The sequence below is a fragment of the Oncorhynchus mykiss genome, chromosome 17 (assembly GCF_013265735.2).
Source record: "Oncorhynchus mykiss isolate Arlee chromosome 17, USDA_OmykA_1.1, whole genome shotgun sequence".
In the NCBI taxonomy this organism is placed as follows: Eukaryota; Metazoa; Chordata; class Actinopteri; order Salmoniformes; family Salmonidae; genus Oncorhynchus; species Oncorhynchus mykiss.
In genome coordinates this window covers 88,360,009-88,385,987 of record NC_048581.1, presented here as the reverse complement: position 1 = coordinate 88,385,987, position 25,979 = coordinate 88,360,009, and the positions used below count along the sequence as shown (strand labels likewise).

At 41.7% G+C, this 25,979-nt stretch overlaps 1 protein-coding gene across 1 annotated transcript in view; it reads right to left on the bottom strand.

Moving 5' to 3' along the window:
* The window catches only part of LOC110493294 (sodium- and chloride-dependent taurine transporter), a 49,149-nt gene extending 35,239 nt beyond the window's left edge, over nucleotides 1–13,910 (bottom strand). Inside the window, exons 1-3 of the mRNA XM_036950926.1 lie at nucleotides 13,693–13,910; nucleotides 2,587–2,816; nucleotides 1,932–2,066 (exon numbers count right to left, since the gene is read on the bottom strand). Coding sequence (XP_036806821.1) covers nucleotides 1,932–2,066; nucleotides 2,587–2,815 — 364 coding nt within the window. The 5' untranslated portion in view covers nucleotide 2,816; nucleotides 13,693–13,910. The remainder of the gene's footprint in view (nucleotides 1–1,931; nucleotides 2,067–2,586; nucleotides 2,817–13,692) is intronic.
* Between the last annotated feature and the right edge of the window lie 12,069 nt (nucleotides 13,911–25,979).

The window sequence follows — 25,979 nt, the reverse complement described above, 5'->3', positions numbered from 1 at the left end:
CATGACATCATTATCTGGGATTTTCCAAGCTGTTTAAAGGCACAGTCAACTTAGTGTATGTAAACTTCTGACCCACTGGAATTGTGATACAGTGAATTATAAGTGAAATAATCTGTCTGTAAACAATTGTTGGAAAAATGACTTGTGTCATGCACAAAGTAGATGTCCTAACCCGACTTGACAAAACTATAGTTTGTTAACAAGAAATTTGTGGAGTGGTTGAAAAACGAGTTTTAATGACTCCAACCTAAGTGTACGTAAACTTCCAACTTCAACTGTATCTAAAGCAGTCAGGGCACATCAGTTGGCAGTTAGTTGGCAGTTAGGAGAGGAGGAAGTCTACGGGGAACAGGATGTATCAGCAGTACAGGACACCTAGCAACCAGGCAGTATCAAAATAAGGCTAGTTGATTGGACTCCCCTGGAGTCAGTGTGGGCGAGGCAGAGCCAGTGTAATATAATGTGTGGTATCTTTCCTGGCCTGAATATGGTTGCCCTGTCCATCAATTATTTACTATTCCTTAGAAAGCTACGCCATTCGTACATCACAACATTTGATTGCTGCTAAAGGTCATTGACCTGATTTGACCCGAGAAAGTTCTGCTCTTCTACAGTAGCTTTGATTGCCAGGTCGTCATTGCAAATAAGATTCAAATTTTTTAATTGACTTACCTGTATGAATAAAAGTTGTCTTCATTTTATATTTATTTAACCACGAAATACCCTTGAAGGTAGAAACCTATTTTATGAGGGCAACCTGAAATAATACCTAAAAATAAAAATAAAAATGTACTGACCAGTAAAGATGTACTCACTAGTAAAGATGTACTGACCAGTAAAGATGTACTCACTAGTAAAGATGTACTCACTAGTAAAGATGTACTCACTAGTAAAGATGTACTGACCAGTAAAGATGTACTCACTAGTAAAGATGTACTGACCAGTAAAGATGTACTCACTAGTAAAGATGTACTGACCAGTAAAGATGTACTCACTAGTAAAGATGTACTCACCAGTAAAGATGTACTGACCAGTAAAGATGTACTCACTAGTAAAGATGTACTCACTAGTAAAGCTGTACTCACTAGTAAAGATGTACTCACTAGTAAAGATGTACTCACTAGTAAAGATGTACTCACTAGTAAAGATGTACTCACTAGTAAAGATGTACTCACTAGTAAAGATGTACTCACCAGTAAAGATGTACTGACCAGTAAAGATGTACTGACCAGTAAAGATGTACTGACTAGTAAAGATGTACTCACTAGTAAAGATGTACTGACCAGTAAAGATGTACTCACTAGTAAAGATGTACTCACTAGTAAAGATGTACTGACCAGTAAAGATGTACTCACTAGTAAAGATGTACTCACTAGTAAAGATGTACTGACCAGTAAAGATGTACTCACTAGTAAAGATGTACTCACTAGTAAAGATGTACTGACCAGTAAAGATGTACTGACTAGTAAAGATGTACTCACTAGTAAAGATGTACTGACCAGTAAAGATGTACTCACTAGTAAAGATGTACTCACCAGTAAAGATGTACTCACCAGTAAAGATGTACTCACTAGTAAAGATGTACTCACTAGTAAAGATGTACTCACTAGTAAAGATGTACTGACCAGTAAAGATGTACTCACTAGTAAAGATGTACTGACCAGTAAAGATGTACTCACTAGTAAAGATGTACTGACCAGTAAAGATGTACTCACTAGTAAAGATGTACTGACCAGTAAAGATATACTCACTAGTAAAGATGTACTGACCAGTAAAGATATACTCACTAGTAAAGATGTACTGACTAGTAAAGATGTACTCACCAGTAAAGATGTACTCACTAGTAAAGATGTACCCACCAGTAAAGATGTACTCACCAGTAAAGATGTACTCACTAGTAAAGATGTACTCACTAGTAAAGATGTACTCACCAGTAAAGATGGGGCAAAGCTTTTCCCAGCAGGTGATTCCACCCTCGGAGGTATATTGTCCCAGGGCCACCTCCAGGAAGAACACAGGGAGACCGCCGCCAAAGAGGAAGATAGTGTACGGGATGAGAAATGCACCTGGAGGAGGAGAAGACGAATAACGATAACCACGGTAACCACAAATGTGTCAGATTCCAAAAGACAAAAAGTGGGCCAAAACCAACGGAGAATGTGTGAATCGAGGGAGTAACTTTCTCAGTCGGAGTATTACGGTAAACAAGTAGACGTCCGTCATGTTAGAAGGGAGTGAGATGGAGGACAGTCGTTAGTCGAGTAAGTCAACCTTCGAATGGTTGGTCAATTGGAATGGCTTTGAACTGCAAAGCCTTCAGGTTCTAGGCCTAGACAGCAGCTGTAATGGGAACCATGGTTACATGCAGAGAGACTGCTACCTGATGACCTGTATCAACACCATCTGCTGACTTTAATCCCCTCGTAGAACGCAACACTCTGCGTCTTCTGCTTACATGGATATGTCACAGTGAAATGGGGTCATTGACCCCAAACCTCTTAGAATACAGAGTTGGAATTGGAATGGCTTCATTCCATTTCACCCTTCATGTCCTAGTCAGTAGCTGTAAAGGAGACAGAAACTCACCTCCGCCATTCTTATAGCAGAGGTATGGGAAACGCCAAACGTTCCCTAAACCCACGAAGCCCCCAGCGACGGACAGGATAAAGTCCAGTTTGGAGTTCCACTTCTCCCTCTGGACGGGTTTCCCCTCTGCCTCGTCCTCGGGCCGGGTGCCAGGGCTCTTCCCCGGGGAAGGCTTCAGCGTGTCCTTATGGAAGTCCTTCAGACACTGGAGCTTCTCTTTCTGTGCCATGCTGCAGGAGGGAGATGGAGTAGATTAGATAGAGTTCATCTGAGGCCGTTGATATCGTAAAGACCGTAACACAGCTCTATTTAACCTGTCAAACGCCATAGCTATAATTCACATACACATGCCATACAGTCATGTCAACACAAATTCTCAGAGTCGCTTGGATATCCTCTTCTCCTTATCTAACCCTGGTATGGAGTAACTTATCTTACAGTATATGCATCAATCAATCATTCCACATGTCTATAATACTGTAGTAATATTTTAGATTTTAGTCATTCATAACTAGGCGGGAATTGCTTGGTGTAATAATCTTGAAGTATGTGTGATATCATATAGGGCCACCACCCAACGAGGTATGATATACATAGTCATAGAATTGTATATTCAGTTCCTATTCACCTGTGAGCTGCCACTCAAAAATAAAAAGACATTTAAAAGTTATGGGAATACAAAGCATTGATCATTTTGATGAGTTAACAAATAATACATTTGTTATGTAAAGGAAAACAAACTAAAGGAAGTGAGCCTCCACCCCCAACCCCACCCTGGCAACATGTCTCCACCCCCAACCCCACCCTGGCAACATGTCTCCACCCCCAACCCCACCCTGGCAACATGTCTCCACCCCCAACCCCACCCTGGCAACATGTCTCCACCCCCAACCCCACCCTGGCAACATGTCTCCACCCCCAACCCCACCCTGGCAACATGTCTCCACCCCCAACCCCACCCTGGCAACATGTCTCCACCCCCAACCCCACCCTGGCAACATGTCTCCACCCCCAACCCCACCCTGGCAACATGTCTCCACCCCCAACCCCACCCTGGCAACATGTCTCCACCCCCAACCCCACCCTGGCAACATGTCTCCACCCCCAACCCCACCCAGCCAACATGTCTCCACCCCCAACATCTCATCCCATTGCCCCAACCCCACCCAGCCAACATGTCTCCACCCCCAACCTCCCATCTCATTGCCCCAACCCCACCCAGCCAACATGTCTCCACCCCCAACCCCACCCAGCCAACATGTCTCCACCCCCAACCCCACCCAGCCAACATGTCTCCACCACCAACCCCACCCAGCCAACATATCTCCATCCAACCACCCACCTCTCACCCCCCCACCTGGAAACTCCCCCCCCCCCCCTTGCTACTAGGGTTTATTGTTTGTCATATATATATAGTTATATGTTTGTTTTCTTCATTTTTATTGTTGGACATAAAATACAGTAAAAACACCAGCCAATCAGCTAAATGTGATTTTAATTTGTTTCATAGTGATCCCACGCATATAATAGAGAGATATATGTGATCGTACACAAATTTAAGCAAGGTTTGAAATTATTATGTTTTAGTAAAATGTTATACCTGTTTGGGCTTCTTGCTGGTCAATTTGAAGTCTACAAATGATTTGTAATTATGTTCCGGACCCCTTACCATCGGCTCGAGAAAATTTCAGCCCGCGGCTGAATACTAGTTGATGATCCTTGGCCTACATAATCATGATATTTAGTCCGAATTTGACTGGATTGCCGTCATACTAAATAAGAATTTGTTCTTAATTGACCTGCCTGGTAAAATAAAAGTTAACCTACAGTTGAAGCAGGCATTTCGAAATTGCTCCCAAGGATGAACCAGACTTATGGAGGTCTACAGTTTTTCTGAGGTCTTGGTTGATTTCTTTTGATTTTCCGATGATGTCAAGCAAAGAGGCACTGAGTTGAAAGGTAGGCCTTGAAATACATCCACAAGTACACCTCCAATTGACTCAAATTATGTCAATTAGCCAATCAGAAGCTTCTAAAGCCATGACATCATTTTCTGAAATTTTCCAAGCTGGAATTTTCCAAGCTGTTTAAAGGCACAGTCAACTTAGTGTATGTAAACTTCTGACCCACTGGAATTGTGATACAGTGAATTATAAGTGAAATAATCTGACTGTAAACAATTATTGGCAAAACATTTTTTTTACTTGTTTTTACTTATGTCATGCACAAAGTAGATGTCTTAACCGACTTTCCAAAACTATAGTTTGTTAACAAGACATTTGTGGAGTGGTTGAAAAACAAGTTTTAATGACTCTAACCTAAGTCCATGTAAACTTCCGACTTCAACTGTATGTTACGGGATTCGTCCGTCGTCTACCTACAACAGACCAAGTCAAAAGCAAACTTTACACACATCACACATACGACTGTGGACATTTAGGAGACGAAAGTTACGATGGCTGGCGAATGACAGAGGTGAGAAGCCAACATCTAGAACTTGATGCCCTCAGCCACGGTCTCTAAAACAGTTTCCATTTGTCAATGTCTCTACTCTCTATGTTCCACCCGTCTCCATGTAGTCAAAGAGAACTACCGTATGTTGAAATGTAAACAGACATTGTCATGAATCCACTGAAATCACCTAATCACTAAGAATATTTCAAAGACAGACCAAAGCAAATTTACAAATACTGATTCTGAAAGTTGATGTTTGTACTATTGCACTGACTGCCATGCATGAGATGTTGTCCTTTTGTACTTGTCACAGGTAAGCATGCCCATGACGCCTGACAGTACAGTAGGTTCAAGACCTCTATACACGCCGTACTCAATCACATTACTCACTTCCTCCATCAGGCACTTTCTTTACACCCTGAGGACACGTTCTCTCTCTCCCTTTCAGTCTCACACTGTCTTACTCTCTCTGTCACTTTCTCTCTCTCAGTCTCTCTCGCTCTCTCCCGTCTCAATTCAATTAAATATCAATTTAAGGGATTTATTGGCATGGGAAACATATGTTAACATCACCAAAGCAAGTGAAGTAGAAAATGAACAATATTGAAATAAACAATAACAATTAACAGTAAACATTACACTCACGTCTCTCTCTGTCGTTTCTCTCTCTCTCTGTGTCATTTATCTCTCTTTCTCTGTCGTTTCTCTCTCCGTCTCTCTCTCTCTCTCTCTGTCTCTCTCTGTCTCTGTCTCTGTCTCTCTCTCTGTCTCTGTCTGCGTCTCTCTCTGCATCTCTCTCTGCATCTCTCTCTGCGTCTCTCTCTGCATCACTTTCTACCTCTCTCTGTCGTTTCTCTCTCTCTCTGTCGTTTCTCTCTCTCTGTGTGTAATTTATCTCTCTCTCTCAATTCAGTTCAATTCAATTCAAGGGGCTCTCTCTCTCTGTCGTTTCTTTCTCCGTCTCTCTCTCTCTGTTTCTCTCTCTGCGTCTCTCTGTCTCTCTCTGCGTCTCTCTGCGTCTCTCTCTCTGTCTCTGTCTCTCTGCGTCTCTGCCTGCGTCACTTTCTACTCTCTCTGTCGTTTCTCTCTCTCTCTCTCTCTCTCTCTCTCTCTCTCTCTCTCTCTCTCTCTCTCATTTATCCCTCTCTCTCTCTCTCTCTCTGTCGTTTCTCTTTCCGTCTCTCTGTCTCTCTGTCTCTCTCGCTCTCTTTCTACTTCTCTCTCTCCGTCGTTTCTCTCTCTCTCTGTCTCTTTCTGTCTATCTCTGTCTCTCTCTTTCTCAGTATCTCTCTCTCTGTAACGCTCACTCTCTTTCTCCGTCATGCTGTGAGGTCAACCGGTGAGAGGACTAATCACAGATCAATAAAAGCACAAACACTCTCTCTCTCTTTGTTAAAGCTATTCAGAGCTATTCACATAAATCAATAATATCATCTATCCTGCTCCAAAATCACTGAAGCATTATCATACAACCATTCTAAGTAGCTTCTGAGAGACATCTGTCGATAAAGCTGTTTGTCGGTAAAGCTTTACAAGGATATTTTGAACATGAAGTACCTCAAGTCAATAAACTTCCACCAGCCACATGTATCCATCCATCTCTTCTCATAACATAACAGGGACAGAGATAGATATGGTATATTATCTGCCTCACTTGCTTTGGCAATGTTAAAACATGTTTCCCATGCCAATAAAGCCCCTTGAATTGAATTGATAGACCAAAACAAGACATAACCTTGAAAGTCAGCAGTAAAGCTGTGTCACTAACAAAGACACTTGACATTAGAATTAATCCATGTCCAAGAAAATAACCACAAACCACAACCTCAAATATTTACAACTAAATAATGTATCAGGTTATACATGTACCAACATATACTGATAAATAAATGTTATCAATGTATAAAGAAAAAACAACCAAAATGAAAATAAAAATTATTCTCCCCTGCAGTAGTAGTAGTAGTAGTAGTAGTAGTAGTAGTAGTAGTACTAGCAGTAGTAGTAGTAGTAGTAGTAGTATCAGTAGCAATTCTATGCATGAACTTTAGTGGGTCTGGGCTGCGGATCCTGTGCATGAACTTTAGTGGGTCTGGGCTGCGGATCCTGTGCATGAACTTTAGTGGGTCTGGGCTGCGATCCTGTGCATGAACTTTAGTGGGTCTGGGCTGCGGATCCTGTGCATGAACTTTAGTGGGTCTGGGCTGCGATCCTGTGCATTGCCATTGGAACCTCTTAAACAACTCAAAACTTCCGGTTCCTTTGATCTGATACAAACTATTGACAGCAATTTGCCTTTCAGACGTTCAGGAGTAGAGCTTTCACACATGCACATAATAGTCACGGCTGTGTGCATAACAAGCACAACATATCTGTGCGTGGTGTTGTAGTTACTGTATGCTGACAAGGCATTTGAAGAATGAAACAAAATAGTATTGAGGTAATGCTGTTGTTTTGTGCTGACAGGTGTTTCACACAAGGTTCTCAAGGTAAATGAGTCGTTTAGACAGTGAATAGGAACAAGAATAGAACTCAAGTTGACAAAGACTTGAAGCACTTTGTGACAGCAACATCAGTGCTGATGGACTTTGTTCTGTATAAATAACGTTGATTGATATAAAGAGGTACGCTAGCCTGATCCCAGATTCATCTGTACTGTTTTGCCAAATGGCAATTGTATTTATTTATTATTTTACATTTATTATTTAACTTGGCAAGTCAGTTAAAGAACTATTTTTTTTATTTTCAATGACGGCCTAGGAACAGCGGGTTAACTGCCTTGTTCAGGGGGCAGAACGACAGATTTGTACCTTGTCAGCTCGGGGGATTCTATCTTGCAACCTTTCGGTTACTAGTCCAACGCTCTGACCACTAGGCTAACCTGCCGCCCCAATGGCATGACAATGACCATAGCAGACAATGACCAAGACAGCACAACCAGGCTAGAGGTATCTGAAGGTGACTGGTGGAACTTGAAACACAGAACAGAGTGTGACGGGAATGTGACCACCCCTCAGTCTATTCCAGATAAGCAATCTAAGGTTTCCGGTGACTCAATTCAACACACAATCCAAACACTATCTGATCAAGGTGTGTTGCGTTCATGGATGTCTCTCTCTCTCTCTCTCTCTCTCTCTCTTCCAAAAGAATAGAGTGACATGTGAAATGTCATATTATGTCTATATACAGTGTTGTAACTATGTGCAAATAGTTAAAGTACAAAAGGGGAATATGGGAGATGATCAAAATGTGATTTTGTTTTCTAATTCTTTGTGGATATGTGTAATCTGAGGGAAATATGTATCTCTAATACGGTCATACATTTGGCAGGAGGTTAGGAAGTGCATCTCAGCTTCCACCTCATTTTGTGGACAGTGTGCACATAGCCTGTCTTCTCTTGAGAACCAGGTCTGCCTACGGCGGCCTTTCTCAATAGCAAGGCAATTCTCACTGAGTCTGTACATAGTCAAAGCTTTTCTTAATTTTGGGTCAGTCACAGTGGTCGGGTAGTCTGTCACTGTGTACTCTCTGTTTAGGGCCAAATAGCATTTTAGTTTGCTCTATTTTTTTGTTAATTCGTTCAATGTATGATTTGATTGGGTCTAATTGTGTTGCTGTCCTGGGGCTCTGTGGGGTGTGTTTGTGTTTGTGAAACAGAGCCCCAGGACCAGCTTGCTTAGGTGACTCTTCTCCAGGTTCATCTCTCTGTAGGTGATGGCTTTGTTATGGAAGGTTTGGGAATCACTTCCTTTTAGGTGGTTGTAGAATTTAACGTCTCTTTTCTGGATTGTGATAATTAGCGGATATCGGCCTGATTCTGCTCTGCATGCATTATTTGGTGTTTAACATTGTACACGGAGGATATTTTTTTGCAGAATTTTGCAAAGCAGTCTCATGTTGGTGTTTGTCCCATTTATTGAATTATCTGTTTGATCTGCTGTACAGAATGTGGTCTGCCTGAGTTGTTGATAAGTTGGGTTGCAGTCTGCCTGCATGCTCTCCTCTTTAACTATAAACCACAGAAGACTTTGTCATGCTATTGAAATGCATGATGGCAACATTTCTGTGGTCAGGTGACACAGCCCTGTAGCAGACTTGAGTTCAAGTAGTATTTGAAATATACCAGTGTTGGCTTTAGCCTGCCTGGGGTGCCAGAGACGATGGAGTTGGCCAGTTTTGTGATTGGTTCTACTGTGCCAGACAAACTCAATCGAAAATGATTCATCAAAATGCAATGTTACTGAGAGGCCTTGCCTAAGACCTGAAGACTTGTGTTAGCTCCTCTGAGCATGCCTAGGGTTTGCAAAGCTACCGGTAATTTACCAAAGTTTACCAAAGAATTCTTTAGTAATTTTTGGTAAAGTAACAGAAACTCTAATCTATCGAAACTTTGGTAATTTCTACTAGAAAAACGTATATATTTTTTTATTATTCATATATAGTATAAAATGTTTTACATCTGTGTCCATATTGTCCACGTGTTTATGGCTCAAGAGAAGATCGCATTATTAATGAAAAAAAGCATCTAATCGACAATGTCATTATTTTTAATTACCTTCTGTAACTCTTTTTTTCACAACTGCCAAATATTAGAGTGTAAAAAAATATAGAAAGGATCATTCATGCTGAAACCCTCATATTAAACACCAATGGAATTCCCTAAGTTGATGGTTTATATTTAGCATAATGTTTTACAGTTTTGTCAGTCTATTTTTTATTTATTTTTTCAAAATCATCACATTTCATTATTTCATGTATTTGGCACACAGAGGGCCAGAGATTATTACAGACACCTGTGATGATTTGAAGTACCCCAAAGGGCCACTAGATGTCTTGTGATAGATCAAAACCAATTGAATTTGTCACATGCTCCGAAAGACAAAGAGAGGGGGGAGGGAGGGAGAAGGGGAGAGAGAGAGAGACAGAGAGAGAGAAAGAGAGAGAGAGAGAGACAGAGAGAGAGAGAGAGCGAGCGAGACAGAGAGAAAGAGAGAGAGACAGAGAGAGACAGAGAGAGCGAGAGAGAGACAGAGACAGAGAGAGAGACAGAGAGAGACAGAGAGAGCGACAGAGACAGAGACAGAGAGAGACAGAGAGAGACAGAGAGAGAGAGAGAGAGAGAGAGAAAGAGAGAGAGAGAGAGAGAGAGCGAGACAGAGAGAAAGAGAGAGAGAAACAGAGAGCGAGAGAGAGAGACAGAGACAGAGAGAGAGCCAGAGAGACAGAGAGAGCGACAGAGACAGAGACAGACAGAGACAGAGAGAGAGAGAGAGAGAGAGAGAGAGAGAGAGAGAGAGAGAGAGAGACAATACTCAGCTGGTGTCTGTAGGCATAACATGTTAAAACATCCTTGGGGTGACAGGTAGCCTAGTGGTCAGAGCGTTGGACTAGTAACCGAAAGGTTTCAAGATTGAATCCCCGAGCTGACAAGGTAAAACAATGTCATTCAAGGCACTGTTCCTAGGCCGTCATTGTAAATAATAATTTGTTCTTAACTGACTTGCCTCGTTAAATAAAGGTAAAATAAAAACATGATGTCTAATAATGTTGTACAAAGCTTGAAGGCACCCTCAGTGGGGATGTTGCTTTATCTTAGCTAGATTAATAGTTGAACTCCTATTTTCACCTATTTTAATTTCCGTGTGTGTTGACAACAAGTGACGACTAAAAGCTCCTGAAAAGAAAGGAGTCGTCGAGGACTTACAGTAGGAAGGAAAGAAGGCTGGGTGGATTTCAGAAGTTTTCCTACAGAGCTCAGTCCAATCGAAATCACCATTACAGTAACCTAGAAATCGTTCAACCTCATTAGACCTTATTGACACTGTTAACTATTTTTGGAAATACCCACAATCACCTCCTAAAAAAAAGCTATTTTTGAATCGGTGAGCAATTTCGAAAGACTCAATGACCGTGCACAGCAAGAAAACTGTACATACAGTATGAAAGGTAAACTAAATAGTGATGGCATTATTTGCTTTTGTCCATGTGATAGGATAACATTACTGCTCTGCGCCGAGTCAAAGTAAAGGAAAACAAACTGGCAACAACGTGGCGCTCCACTTCCTTACAATCATCAGATAAGGGGCTATCTATGCATTTCACAAGCCCAATACAGTACAGACAAGTCTGCTTCTACCGTTCCTTCCTCAAGGACGCGCGCGCTCGAACGGCAGGCTCCGACACAATCAACGTAAATGAATTGTCTTTGTTCTTCAACCGTTCCAATTATTGCCTCAGAAAGAAAAAGCCTCTACACTGACATGTATTCAACCATTCCCCCAGAGATAAAGAGACCTGCAAACGAAACCTTACATAACCTTCGTGTAGGCTAGTGTTTACCTGTAGTCTATCCATGATATGCTGGGAATAGTGTACCTACAGCTCTTTTCTCTCATTCCCAGCTACGCACAAACTAGGTGATGCGGGAGGCATATAAGGGAATATAATTTTATAATAGGCTTTCAAGTGACACAACGTTACACTAATCGCTGTTAGGCTACGCACCGACGGATTTAAACTCTTGGAGGTGTGTCTTCAGTCACGTTGCTGGGCATAGGTACTGAAAAAGGAAGACCAGAAATGCCCGAAAAGAATGTAGGAAATTATATAGAAAGTAGCCTTTTTTTTTTAGCATGCCTACAAAGCGAGACAACGAAACTGATAAACAAAGCCCAGTTGCCATGACAGTCTGGTGTAGTCTTTGAATCATAATTTATTTCACATCTTCGTCAGACAGACAATAGCAGGCGTTGTTACACCATAACACCATGCCAACCATTACCCATCCATGGCATAATCGTTTTGATCACACAATGACACCCACTATCGATTGAAGGATAATGTATTCGACCAGCTATACGCAGGCAGGCTACACGACCACAGACCTCCATGACAACATGATAAGACTTGTCTCTTTTTAAGTTCAGTTCATCCACACACCGCCTCAATTATTGATGTTCCCTGGCAGCCTTCTTTCTACCAGGATCAAAGATCAGCTCGTCTATCGGAGTTGCTATTCATCAGAAACGATCGAAATAGTCTCGATGACACATAGTCTGAGCCAGGGAGAGAGCACAATAAATGACAAGAAATTAGGCGCATAAAATTAACTACAAGCGGAATAATGTGGAGTTAATGTATGTCAATTTAAATGTCTGAAACTTGAGCGACTGTCGTGGCACACAAAGTGTTGGCATGCTATTAAACGCATCTCAGTGTAGGCTGGCTGCTACAACCTGGACTCAGGGATAGACGTAATATTGTAAACGTAAATCCTACCACTCCAATTAATATATATATTTTTTAATGTAAACTTTTTTTTAAACTAGGCAAGTCAGTTAAGAACAAATTCTTACTTACAACTATGACCTATCAAAAGGCAAAAGGCCTCCTGCTGGGACAGGGGCCTGAGATTTAAAAAATATATAAATACAGGACACAATATATGTTTTGTATGGTATTGTATTAATTTATGGATATCCATCATTCATTTTGTAGGATATGTTACGAATTTGAAAAACGTATGAGATGTTAAAAATTCAAATTTGTTGTGGCTAATGTTAGCTAGGTGACTACGTGGCTAATGCTAATGTTAGCTAGGTGACTAACGCTAGCTAGGCAAGGTGTAGTTGTTGGGGTTGGGGGAAGGATTATGTAACATGCTAATTAGTTGCAAAGTTGCTAATTAGCTAAAATGCTAAACACGTAACCTTTTGGTTGCTAGATGTTCGTTATATACACCTACCCATCCTACCCATTCTGTTGAATGTAACCATACCAAACATAACATATCATACCAATTTGAGGATCCTAGATTTATGTTTACTATGTTACGTGTAGTCCATGAGACCAGGCTGGAGTGTTGCTGCCTACGAGCTACTGAGTACTGACAGAAAGAGTCTGGTCTTACTATCTATCTAAATGATTGCGGGAACAATAGTGAAAATGAGGGTACACACACAGCATCTAGAAAGTACAAACAGGAGTTGATCTATGACATGTAACATGAGGCACACAATGTGTAGGCTGATTATTCAAAGCATCTCAGTTACTGCTTCTCTCACTGTTCCGGTCCTTTAGTTAGTCATTAATCGGTGGTGGCAGAATAGAGTGAAATCATTCTGAGGTCAAATTAAACCCACACATTAACAGTGGAATAACATTCATGTAAACTATTGTATAAAACTATGACGTTTTTCACGGTAGCCTAAGGTTGTCACAAAATAATAAGTTATTAAAGCATTGTTTAATTCAGTTTGGAGACAAATTTACGCTTCATCCTTTCTTCTCTCAATGCGAGGATATTTGTATGAGCTCGACATAACAAGACTCAAAACTCAACCTTTACGGAAATGTGTTCTAAACGTTCTGGTATCAATAATGTAAGAGGACAATTTTAATATGACCGTCTTCGAACATGCAAAAATGATTGATGCTGAAAGGTTACTTTTTAGGCATACCACGCCAAAAACTTGAGATTAAACAATATATTGTGACACACAGAGATGATAAAATTCACTATCGGAGAAAAATAAATTATTATAATGAATCTAATAGCGTATGCACTCTAAATAATTTGCATATAGCTCATAAAGATGTAGCCTAGGTTAGGGATATGTTGGTGATGATGATTATGATGATGATCCGTTAGCCTACCTGTATTGACTTGAATTCCTTTTATTTCCTTTAGAATGTATCTGTTTTCTCAGTGTAGTGCGGCGGACGGGTGTTGAATAGTGAGAATTACGGTGGTAAATTTTATTTATAAGGTTTTCTTTCTGACCTTTGTCTCTTAAAATGGGTGAGCATTAGTGGAAAAACACCGGGCCAGCCTCCCCGTGCAACAGGAGAGCGTCTTCTTAAAGAGGCAGGTTCCCTTCGAATCATTGGCGCTAGCTCCACGCTGCAAGATCATTTTCTCTTTCCGTTTGTCTCTGAGCGCATGCCATGCACGCACGTTAGGACTGTACGCACGCGCGCACAACAAGCGGTCGGGTTGGAATGGAAAAGCACACAGAAACAGCCAAACCTTTGCATGCCATGCATACACGATAACAAAGTTGTCACTTTGCAAGTAGAATTACATTAATTTTTTTTTTTTTTTAAATGCCTACATTTGTGCTCGTTTTGCATTTCGCAGAGGCGTTTTAAACAATCACGTTTGCCTGTTAGAAGGTTCTACACTGTCAGCTATGATGCACACATTGATATGTAATATGTTGACATGACATACCTATTCAGTGTACTGTAAACCTATTTGCAATTACCAAGAACACCATGTAATGTGTTTTAGAGTAGGCAGCAGGCAGCAGGCAGCAGGCAGCAGGCTATGCATTCAGAACTCAAAATGTGTTATGAGGTGACTTCCATATATGAACGTTTGACTACAGAGGAAACAACTCAGAGACCCAATGATAGTCAGGAAGGAGAGACATACGATATGTATCTTAATGGAACGGGGTATGTCTTTGCTTTTATGTCATTTATTATACTATTATTTATTTATACAATGCCAACAATGGCATGTAAACATCTTGGAACAAAAACGTTTTATTTTTTTTATTTCACAGGATCATGCTTATACTGTATGTGTCCTTACCAGTGAATTATAGGCTTTAGGGAACAACTGTATTTTCATAACCAAATAGAGGGTAATAATGTATCATTATTATTATACTGTGCAGAAACAGGAAGTGTGCTTCAGCCAACATATGAGTAGAAGAAGAGAGTACAGGAAGAACGTGAGTAGATGCACAGGACGCTCTGCAAATGTAGAATAGGAGTCGGTCTTCGTGTACAGTTCCACAGGGTGTGGCGTTACCCTGGCCTACACTCAAAGCTCCTTATAGATATAAAACAAGACTGCTCAGAATGTTTACATTTTTTTACGTTTTTCTTGTAAGGTCATTTTGAATTCAATGTTTGTTGTGAGATAAGAACAGTATCAGAACTATACAGTGCATTCGGAAAGTATTCAATCAAATTTATTTTATATAGCCCTTCGTACATCAGCTGATATCTCAAAGTGCTGTACAGAAACCCAGCCTAAAACCCCAAACAGCAAGCAATGCAGGTGAAGAAGCACGGTGGCTAGGAAAAACTCCCTAGAAAGGCCAAAACCTAGGAAGAAACCTAGAGAGGAACCAGGCTATGTGGGGTGGCCAGTCCTCTTCTGGCTGTGCCGGGTGGAGATTATAACAAAACATGGTCAAGATGTTCAAATGTTCATAAATGACCAGCATGGTCGAATAATAATAAGGCAGAATAGTTGAAACTGGAGCAGCAGCACAGTCAGGTGGACTGGGGACAGCAAGGAGTCATCATGTCAGGTATTCCTGGGGCATGGTCCTAGGGCTCAGGTCCTCCGAGAGAGAGAAAGAGAGAAGGAGAGAATTAGAGAACGCACACTTAGATTCACACAGGACACCGAATAGGACAGGAGAAGTACTCCAGATATAACAAACTGACCCTAGCCCCCCGACACATAAACTACTGCAGCATAAATACTGGAGGCTGAGACAGGAGGGGTCAGGAGACACTGTGGCCCACTCCGAGGACACCCCCGGACAGGGCCAAACAGGAAGGATATAACCCCACCCACTTTGCCAAAGCACAGCCCCCACACCACTAGAGGGATATCTTCAACCACCAACTTACCATCCTGAGACAAGGCTGAGTATAGCCCACAAAGACCTCCGCCACGGCACAACTTAAGGGGGGGGGGGGGGGCGCCAACCCAGACAGGATGACCACATCAGTGACTCAACCCACTCAGGTGACGCACCTCCTCCAGGGACGGCATGAGAGAGCCCCAGTAAAGCCAGTGACTCAGCCCCTGTAATAGGGTTAGAGGCAGAGAATCCCAGTGGAAAGAGGGGAACCGGCCAGGCAGAGACAGCAAGGGTGGTTCGTTGCTCCAGAGCCTTTCCGTTCACCCTCCCACTCCTGGGCCAGACTACACTCAATCATATGACCCACTGAAGAGATGAGTCTTCAGTAGAGACTTAAAGGTTGAGACCGAGTTTGCGTCTCTGACATGGGTAGGCAGACCGTTCCATAAAAATGGAGCTCTATAGGAGAAAGCCCTGCCTCCAGCTGTTTGCTTAAAAATTCTAGGGACAATTAGGAGGCCTGCGTCTTGTGACCGTAGCGTACGTGTAGGTATGTACGGCAGGACCAAATCAGAGAGATAGATAGGAGCAAGCCCATGTAATGCTTTGTAGGTTAGCAGTAAAACCTTGAAATCAGCCCTTGCTTTGACAGGAAGCCAGTGTAGAGAGGCTAGCACTGGAGTAATATGATCAAATTTTTTGGTTCTAGTCAGGATTCTAGCAGCCGTATTTAGCACTAACTGAAGTTTATTTAGTGCTTTATCCGGGTAGCCGGAAAGTAGAGCATTGCAGTAGTCTAACCTGGAAGTGACAAAAGCATGGATTAATTTTTCTGCATCATTTTTGGACAGAAAGTTCCTGATTTTTGCAATGTTACGTAGATGGAAAAAAGCTGTCCTTGAAATGGTCTTGATATGTTCTTCAAAAGAGAGATCAGGGTCCAGAGTAACGCCGAGGTCCTTCACAGTTTTATTTGAGACGACTGTACAACCATTAAGATTAATTGTCAGATTCAACAGAAGATCTCTTTGTTTCTTGGGACCTAGAACAAGCATCTCTGTTTTGTCCGAGTTTAAAAGTAGAAAGTTTGCAGCCATCCACTTCCTTATGTCTGAAACACATTCTTCTAGCAAGGGCAATTTTGGGGCTTCACCATGTTTAATTGAAATGTACAGCTGTGTGTCATCTGCATAGCAGTGAAAGTTAACATTATGTTTTCGAATAACATCCCCAAGAGGTAAAATATATAGTGAAAACAATAGTGGTCCTAAAACGGAACCTTGAGGAACACCGAAATTCAGACCCCTTCCACTTTTTCACATTTTGTTACGTTACAGACTTATTCTAAAATGGATTAAATCAATCTACACACAATACCCCATAATGACATCACAATACCCCACAATGACATCACAATATCCTATAATGACATCACAATACCCCATAATGACATCATAATACCCCATAATGACATCACAATACCCCATAATGACAATGCGAAAACAGGTTTTTAGACATTTTGCAAATGTATTAAAAATAAAAATCAGAAATACCTTATTTACATAAGTATTCAGACCGTAAATGAGCTCAGGTGCATCCTGTTTTCATTGATCATCCTTGAGATGTTCCTACAACTTGATAGGAGTCCACCTGTGGTAAATTCAATTGATTGGACATGATTTGGAAAGGCACACACCTGTCTATAAAAGGTTCCACAGTTGAGAGTGCATGTCAGAACAAAAACCAAGTCATGAGGTCGAAAGAATTGCACATAGAAATCCGAGAGAGGATTGTGTCGAGGAGCAGATCTAGGGAAGGGCACCAAAATATTTCTGCAGCAGTGAAGGTCCCCAAGAACACAGTGGCCTCCATCATTCTTAAATGGAAGAAGTTTGGAACCACCAAGACTCTTCCTAAAGCTGTCCGCCCGGCCAAACTGAGCAATCGGGGGAGAAGGGCATTGGTCAGGGAGGTGACCAAGAACCCCATGGTCACTCTGACAGAGCTCCAGTGTTCCTCTGTGGAGATGGGAGAGCCTTCCATAAGAACAACCATCTCTGCAGCACTTCACCAATTAGGACTTTATGGTAGAGTGGCCAGACGGTGGCCACTCCTCAGGGAAAGGCACATGACAGCCAGATTGGAGTTTGCCAAAAGGCACCTAAGGACTCTCAGACCATGAGAAACAAGATTCTCTAGTCTGATGAAACTAAGATTGAACTATTTGGCCTGAATGCCAAGCATCACGTCTGGAGGAAGGATGGCACTATCACTACGGTGAAGCATGGTGGTGGCAGCATCATGCTGTGGGGATGTTTTTCAGAGGCAGGGACTGGGAGACTAGTCATGCTCAAGGGAAAGATGAACAGAGCAAGGTACAGAGAGATCCTTGATGAAAACCTGCTCCAGAGCGCTCAGGACCTCAGACTGGGGCGAAGGTTTTACCTTCCAACAGGAAAAAGACCCTAAGCACGCAAACAAAACAATGCAGGAGTGGCTTTGGGACAAGTCTCTGAATGTCCTTGACTGGCCCAGCCAGAGCCAATAGCTGTGCATCCAACCTGACAGAGCTTGAGAGGATCTGCAGAGAAATATGGGAGAAACTCCCCTAATACAGGTGTGCCAAGCTTGTAGCGTCACACCCAAGAAGACTTGAGGCTGTAATCGCTGCTAAAGGTGCTTCAACATAGTACTGAATAAAGGGTCTGAATACTTATGTAAATGTGATATTTCTGTATTTTATTTGTAATACATGTGCAAAATAAAATCTAAAAACCTATTTTTTTCTTTGTCATTATGGGGTATTGTGATGTCATTATGGTGTATTGTGATGTCATTATGGGGTATTGTGATGTCATTATGGGGGTATTGTCTGTAGATTGATGAGGAAATAAAATAATTTAATCCATTTTAGAATAAGGCTGTAACGGTCACAAAATGTGGAAAATTTCAAGGGGTTCGACAACTTTCTGAAGGCACTGTATATGTACTGCAACTAGCTATTTGAGGTAACAGAATGTGTGAGTTGGGGGGAGGGGAGTTATACAGGATATGCTAGTTATTTTAAGGTCGTTGTGAATGATCTGTGTCCCGTTAGATAAGGAAACTCTATTCGAACTAGCTACAGTGCCTTCAGAAACTATTCATACCCCTTGACTTATTCAACATTTTTTGCTGTGTTACAGCCTGAATTCAAAATTGATTCTCACCCATCTACACATCTATTTGCCACATCTTCAATTTAAGCCTACTAGAAAGCGTGTGCCCTCAGGCCTGGAGGGAAGCTAAAGTCATTCCGCTACCCAAGAATAGTAAAGCCCCCTTTACAGTCTCAAATAGCTGACCAATCAGCCTGTTACCAACCCTTAGTGAACTTCTGGAAAAAATGGTGTTTGACCATTTACTGCTATTTCACAGTAAACAAATTGACAACATACTTTCAGTACGCTTAAAGGGAAGGACACTGGAGGAGAGATTGACTTCGTCACTACTTTTATTTGTGAGAGGTATTGACATGTTGAATGCACCGAGCTCTCTGTCTAAACTACTGGCAATGATTTTTTAAATACTTCAAGCTCTGTCAAATTGGTTTTTGATCATTGCTAGACAACCCTTTTCAGGTCTTGCCATAGATTTTCAAATAGATTTAAGTCAAAACTGTAACTTGGTCCCTCAGGAACATTTACTGTCTTCTTGGTAAGCAACTCCAATGTAGATTTGGCCTTGTGTTTTAGGTTATTGTTCTGCTGTAATGTGAATTCATCACCCAGTGTCTGGTGGAAAGTAGACTGAACCAGGTTTGGCTCCAGGATTTTGCTTGTGCTCCGTTCAGTTTATTTTTAATCCTGAAAAACTCCCCAGTCCTTAACGATTACAAGCATACCCATAACACGATGCAGCCACCAAAATGTAGAGAGTGGTACTCAGTAGTGTGTTGTATTGGATTTGCCCCAAGCATAACACTTTGTATTCAGAACAAAAAGTGAATTGCTTTGCTACATTTTTTCAGTATTACTTTTGTTGCAAACAGGATGCATGTTTTTAGAATATTTTGTTCTGTACAGGCTTACTTCTTTTCACTCTGTCATTTAGGTTAGTATTTTGGAGTAACTACAATGTCCTATCACAGCCATTAAACTATGTAACTGTTTTAAAGTCACCATTGGCCTCATGGTGAAATCCCTTAGTAGTTTCCTTCCTCTCCAGCAACTGAGTTAGGATGGACACCGGTATCTTTGTAGTGACTGGGTCTATTTGATACACCATCCAAAGTGTAATAAATAACTTCAACATGCTCAAAGGGGATATTCGATGTCTGTTCTTTTTTTTTACCCTGGTGCTTCACTAAAAAAAATGACATCCATTGAGGTATGGGTCAGATTGACCCGCAGAGTTTAAACACACTCAACACAGTCAAAGAATCAATTAAAAACAACCCAAACTATATTTTGTCTTGTCAGACCTCTCAGAAAGAATACAAGAACATTTGATTTCAAAAACTCTATATTTAATTAAGAACTATTTGTTAAGCATTTTTTTCTCACAAACAAACATTGTTTCGTTTCCCCAAGTAGGCATTTATTTTGTATTTCCCAGTAACAGTAACACTTAGGTATAATTTTACCCTATTGGTCAAAATGATCCCTTCAGTCTTTGTACATGTTGAACACAATGTATGTTTGTGCTTTTTGCAGATATATTTAATGCACAAGTGGTGCTGGGTTTATTGTCTCGTCGAAGGGGGCGGAGCATCTTTTCCATTTCTTGCCATCACCTGGATCTACTGGATCCATTGCTGGTTGATTGGAGGCGGGTCTAGATGGCCCAGCTTAACTTTCTGGAAGATAAATGCAGCTGCTGTCGATCGAGGTGGCCGAGCTCGCACTCCTCTGGTTCTTGGGAGTGATGAGAGCTTAGTACCTCTAGAAAAAGCCAGGCGTTGGTACCAGTTGCCCCCATTCCATTGCTAGTTGATTTCAGTCCACAGGACATAGGCATTGTGAGCAGACACTTCCACAATGTTGTAGAAAATCACAAAAGGCCAACAGGTAGTCATGTTCTCACAGCTACAATGGCTTGCGAAAGTATTCACCCCCCTTAGCGTTTTTCCTATTTTGTTACCTTACAATCTTTTGGGAGGGTTTGTATCATTTGATTTACACAATATGCCTACCACTTTGAAGATACAAAATATATTTTTCTTGTGAAACAAACAAGAAATAAGAGCTTGGGTAACTATTCACCCTCTACTTTGTAGAGCCACATTTTGCAGCAATTATAGCTGCAAGTTTCTTGGGGTATGTCTCTATAAGCTTTACACATCTTTCTACTGGGATTTTTTGGGGTTCCACTGGTGTACAGCAACCATTAAGTCATACCACAGATTCTCAATTGGATTGAGGTCTGGGATTTAACTAGGCCATTCCAAGATATTTAAATGTTTCCCCTTAAACCACTCAAGTGTTGCTTTAGCAGTATGCTTAGAGTCAATGTCCTGCTGGAAAGTGAACCTCCTTCCCAGTCTCAAATCTCTGGAAGACTGAAACAGGTTTTCCCTCAAGAATTTCCCTGTATTTATCACCATCCATCATTCCTTTTATTCTGACCAGTTTCCCAGTCCCTGACGATTAAAAACATCCCCACAGCATGATGCTGACACCACCATGCTTCATTGTGGGGATGGCGTTCTCGGGGTAATGAGAGGTGTTGGGTTTGCACCAGACATAGTGTTTTCCTTGATGGCCAAAAATATAACTTTTATTCTCATCTGACCAGAGTACCTTCTTCCATATGTTTGGGGAGTCTCCCACATGGCTTTTGGGGAACACCAAACATGTCTGCTTATTTTTTTCTGTAAAGCCCAGCAATGTGAAGTGTACAGCTTAAAGTGGTCCTATGGACAGATACTCCAATCTCCGCTATGGAGCTTTGCAGCTCCTTCAGGGTTATCATTGGTCTCTTTGTAGCCTCTCTGATTAATGCCCTCCTTGCCTGGTCCGTGAGTGTTGGTGGGCGGCCCTCTATTGGCAGGTTTGTTGTGGTGCCATATTCTTTCCATTTTTTAATAATGGATTTAATGGTGTTCCGTGGGATGTTCAAAGTTTCTGATATTTTCTTATAACCCAACCCTGACCTGTATTTCTCCACAACTTTGTAGCACCAGATCTTATTTAGGGGCTTCATAGCAAAGGGGGGGAATACAAATGCACCACTTTTCCGTTTTATATTTTTTACAATTTTTGAAACAAGTCATTGAGCCTCCTTTGATGGAATTGTAGTCCTGTATAATTTGTTTTATTTTTTTCCTCATCGATATGAAGATTAAGACCTCGTTAAGCTGGTTGAGAGAATGCCAAGAGTGTACAAAGCTGTCATCAAGGCGATGGTTGGCTACATTGAATAATCTAAACTATATTTTGCTTTGTTGAACCAATTTTTTTGGTTACTTCAAGATTCCATGTGTTATTTCATAGTTTTGATGTCTTCACTAATATTCTACAATGTAGATAATAGTAAAAATAAAGAAAAACCCTTGAATGAGTAGTTGTGTCCAAACCTTTGACCGTGTAAATATGCTTGGTAAATAAAGGTGACTCTGATTCTTAGCCAGCCAACAGATACGTGTAGAATGAAAATGGAATGTAAAGTTGTATATAGTTATCATGCACCTTTGGGGGGGGGGGGGGGGGTACTGTCACTCCCTGACCGTAGAGATATTTTTATTCTCTATGTTTGGTTGGTCAGGGTGTGACTCCGGTGGGAAACTCTATGTTCTTAATTTCTATGTTTTGGCCGGGTATGGTTCTCAATCAGGGACAGCTGTCTATCGTTGTCTCTGATTGGGAATCATACTTAGGCAGCCTGTTTTGCCACCTTAGTTTTGTGGGATGTTGTTTTTTGTACAGCTGTGTGTGGCCTATCGGTTTTCCTGTTTTTTGTTGTTCATTTTTAATAAAGAGAAAATGTACGACTACCACGCTGCACCTTGGTCCGATCATTTCCACGAGCGTAACAATAGTTCATGTTAAAAGTGTATCTCAGTTGTGAGAAGCGTTTTATGAAATTTTTCCCCCATGCAGTTGTCTATCATTTGTTTTTATTTGCTTATCATTCAAATGATCGAGTCGCATGTTGCCAGTATGGAAAAGAGGTGTGCTCACTGTTGAAGAGTTTGGGAAAAGATATTTAAATGCTGATTTGAATCAATGAACAATTTGCCTTGCGAATCTCTTCAGATACAATGTATCCCTCAGCCTTCTGACTGGAGGCTTTGTCATGTCACATTGGTCAAGCATTTGTTTAAAAGTACAAACACAAGTAATAGAGCAGTGGTTATTGTTAGAAATGACCATGAGTTGGCAACTGCCATGAGTTGGCAATTGCCATGAGCTAGCAATTACCATGTTTTAGCAATTACAATGAGTTAGCAATTACAATGAGTTGACAATTGCCATGAGTTAGCAATTACCATGTTTTAGCAATTACCATGTTTTAGCAATTACCATGAGTTAGCAATTACCATGAGTAACTTGAGTGCATAATAAAATAGTTTGGGATCAGTTTCCCCCATTTATAATAGACAAATAATGTTCTTGTAGACCAAAACACAACTTCCTTCTTTTTACTCTTTTGATAGTTTCACTGTAAGGGTTGTCGTCGGTGGAAGAAGGACCGGACCAAAGCGCAGCGTGGTAAGCGTTCATGATGATGTTTAATTAAAACTCAGAACACTAAACAATAAATGACAACGTGAATTTACGAAACAGTACCGTGTGGCCCAAACACTCACACGGAAAAACACACACCCACAAAACCAAAAGTGAAACCCCAGGCTACCTAAGTATGATTCTCAATCAGGGACAACAATTGACAGCTGCCTCGGATTGAGAACCATACTAGGCCGAACTCAAAAACCCACATAGAAAAACAAACAGACTGCCCAACCCAACTCACGCCCTGACCATACTAAAACACAGACAAAAACAAATGGAACTAAGGTCAGTTATGACAGTTATGTCACCACATCCAGATAGTACTGTCTGAGAGAGACAACCTGGTCAGTCATGTCACTACATCCACATAGTCTGAGAGACAAAATACCTGATAATATCATGTGAGAAGTTAGAGGTTGTTTGCTTTCGAAAGTAGAAATGAAAATCGGACAGTACACCTAGGCCGGGGTATATCAAATCAAACTTTATTTGTCACATGCGGCGAATACAACAAGTGTAGACTTTACCGTAAAATGTAAATTGTCCGGTGGAGATTTTATTAATTGTTCAGCATTCTTATGGCGTGGGGGTAGAAGCTGTTGAGGAGCCTTTCGGTCCTAGACTTGGCTCTCCGGTACCACTTGCCGTGCGGTAGCAGAGAAAACAGTCTATAACTTGGGTGACTGGAGTCTCTGGCAATTTTATGGGCTTTCCTCTGACACCGCCTATTGTATAGGTCCTGGATGACAGGAAGCTTGGCCCCAGTGATGTCCTGGGCCTTTCACATTACCCACTGTCGCGCCTTACGGTCAGGTGCCGAGCAGTTGCCATACCAGGCGGTGATGCAACTGGTCAGGATGCTCTCGATAGTGCAGCTGTAGAGCCCATTGAGGATCTGGGGACCCATGACAAATCTTTTCAGTCTCCTGAGGGGGAAAAGGTTTTGTCGTGCCCTCTTCATGACTGTCTTGGTGTGTTTGGACCATGATAGATCGTTGGGGATGTGGACACCAAGAAACTCTCGACCCGCTCCACTACAGCCCCGTAAATGTTAATGGGGGCCTGTTCGGCCCAGCTTTTCCTGTAGTCCCCAATCAGCTCCTTTGTCTTTCTCACATTGAGGGAGAGGATGTTGTCCTGGAACCACACTGCCATGTCTCTGACCCCATCCCTATATGCCGCCTCATCGGTGATCAAGCCTACCACTGTTGTGTCGTCAGCAAACTTAATGATGGTGTTGGAGTCGTGTTTGGCCACACAGTCGTGAGTGTACAGGAAATACAGGAGGGTACTAAGTACACGCCCCTGAGGGGCCACAGTGTTGACAATCAGCGTGGCAGATGCCTACTCTTACTACCTGGGGGAGCCCCATCAGGAAGTCAAGGATCCAGTTGCAGAGGGAGGTCCCAGAGTCCTTAGCTTAGTGATAAGCTTTGAGGACACTATGGTGTTGAACGCTGAGCTGTAGTCAATGAACAGAATTCTCACATAGGTGTTCCTTTTGTCCAGGTGGGAAAGGGCAGTGTGGAGTGCGATTGAGATTGCATCATCTGTGGATCTGTTTGGGCGGTATGCGAATTGGAGTGGGTCTAGGGTGTCCGGGAGGATGCTGTTGATGTGAGCCATGACCAGTCTTTCAAAGCACTTCATTGCTACTGATGTGAGTACCACGGGGCAGTAATCATTTAGGCAGGTTACCTTCGCTTCCTTGGGCACAGGGACTATGGTGGGCTGCTTGAAACATGTAGGTATTACAGAATCGGTCAGGGAGAGGTTGAAAATGTCAGTGAAGACACTTGACAGTTGGTCCGCGCATGCTGGCAGTACACGTCCTGGTAATCCATATAGACATTTGGCTCTAGGCCGGAGGGTATTGCAGTATTATAACACTACATGAGCACATTGGGAGTCTAGATGTTGAGTTCTAAGGCTGATGGGTTGCTGTTTGAAAGGTGGAGATGGCGAAAATAAGCAGTAAAAGGCCCAATCCTTCATTTGAAAAGCAACAAAATGGTAGCCACACCACTTAGTTTGTTATAAAGTTCAGGATGGGGCCCGAAAACACTCAAATTCATGGATGGAGCTATGGACGAAAGGTCTGACCGTCCATGAGATCAAAATGATATATAGTTTTAACCAACAACAAAAAACATGTCAGTAAAACAACGTAGATTAGGTCCTTGAAGAATGATATCCATTAAGGATGAGCTCCCATTACTTTGTCTATGTGGACGCTGGCTCTGAGTTCCTAAGCTCCATTTACATCTGTTTATAGGGTTACGTAAGACTACAATCCCCTTTGGTCGATAGCTAAAGGAGGACAGGATTTGTTTAGGACTTCATGACTTGGTTGATGTTTTTGACTCCAGAGGTATTTTTGCATCAACCAAATGATACAGCTGGAGCATGGATTGTGTCCCAAATGGCACCCTATTCCCTTTATAGTGCACTACTTTGACCACTTTATAGTGCACTACTTTGACCACTTTATAGTGCACTACTTTGACCCCTTTATTGTGCACTACTTTGACCACTTCATAGTGCACTACTTTGACCAGTTTATAGTGCACTACTTTGACCAGTTTATAGTGCACTATATAGGGAATAGGGTGCTATAGGG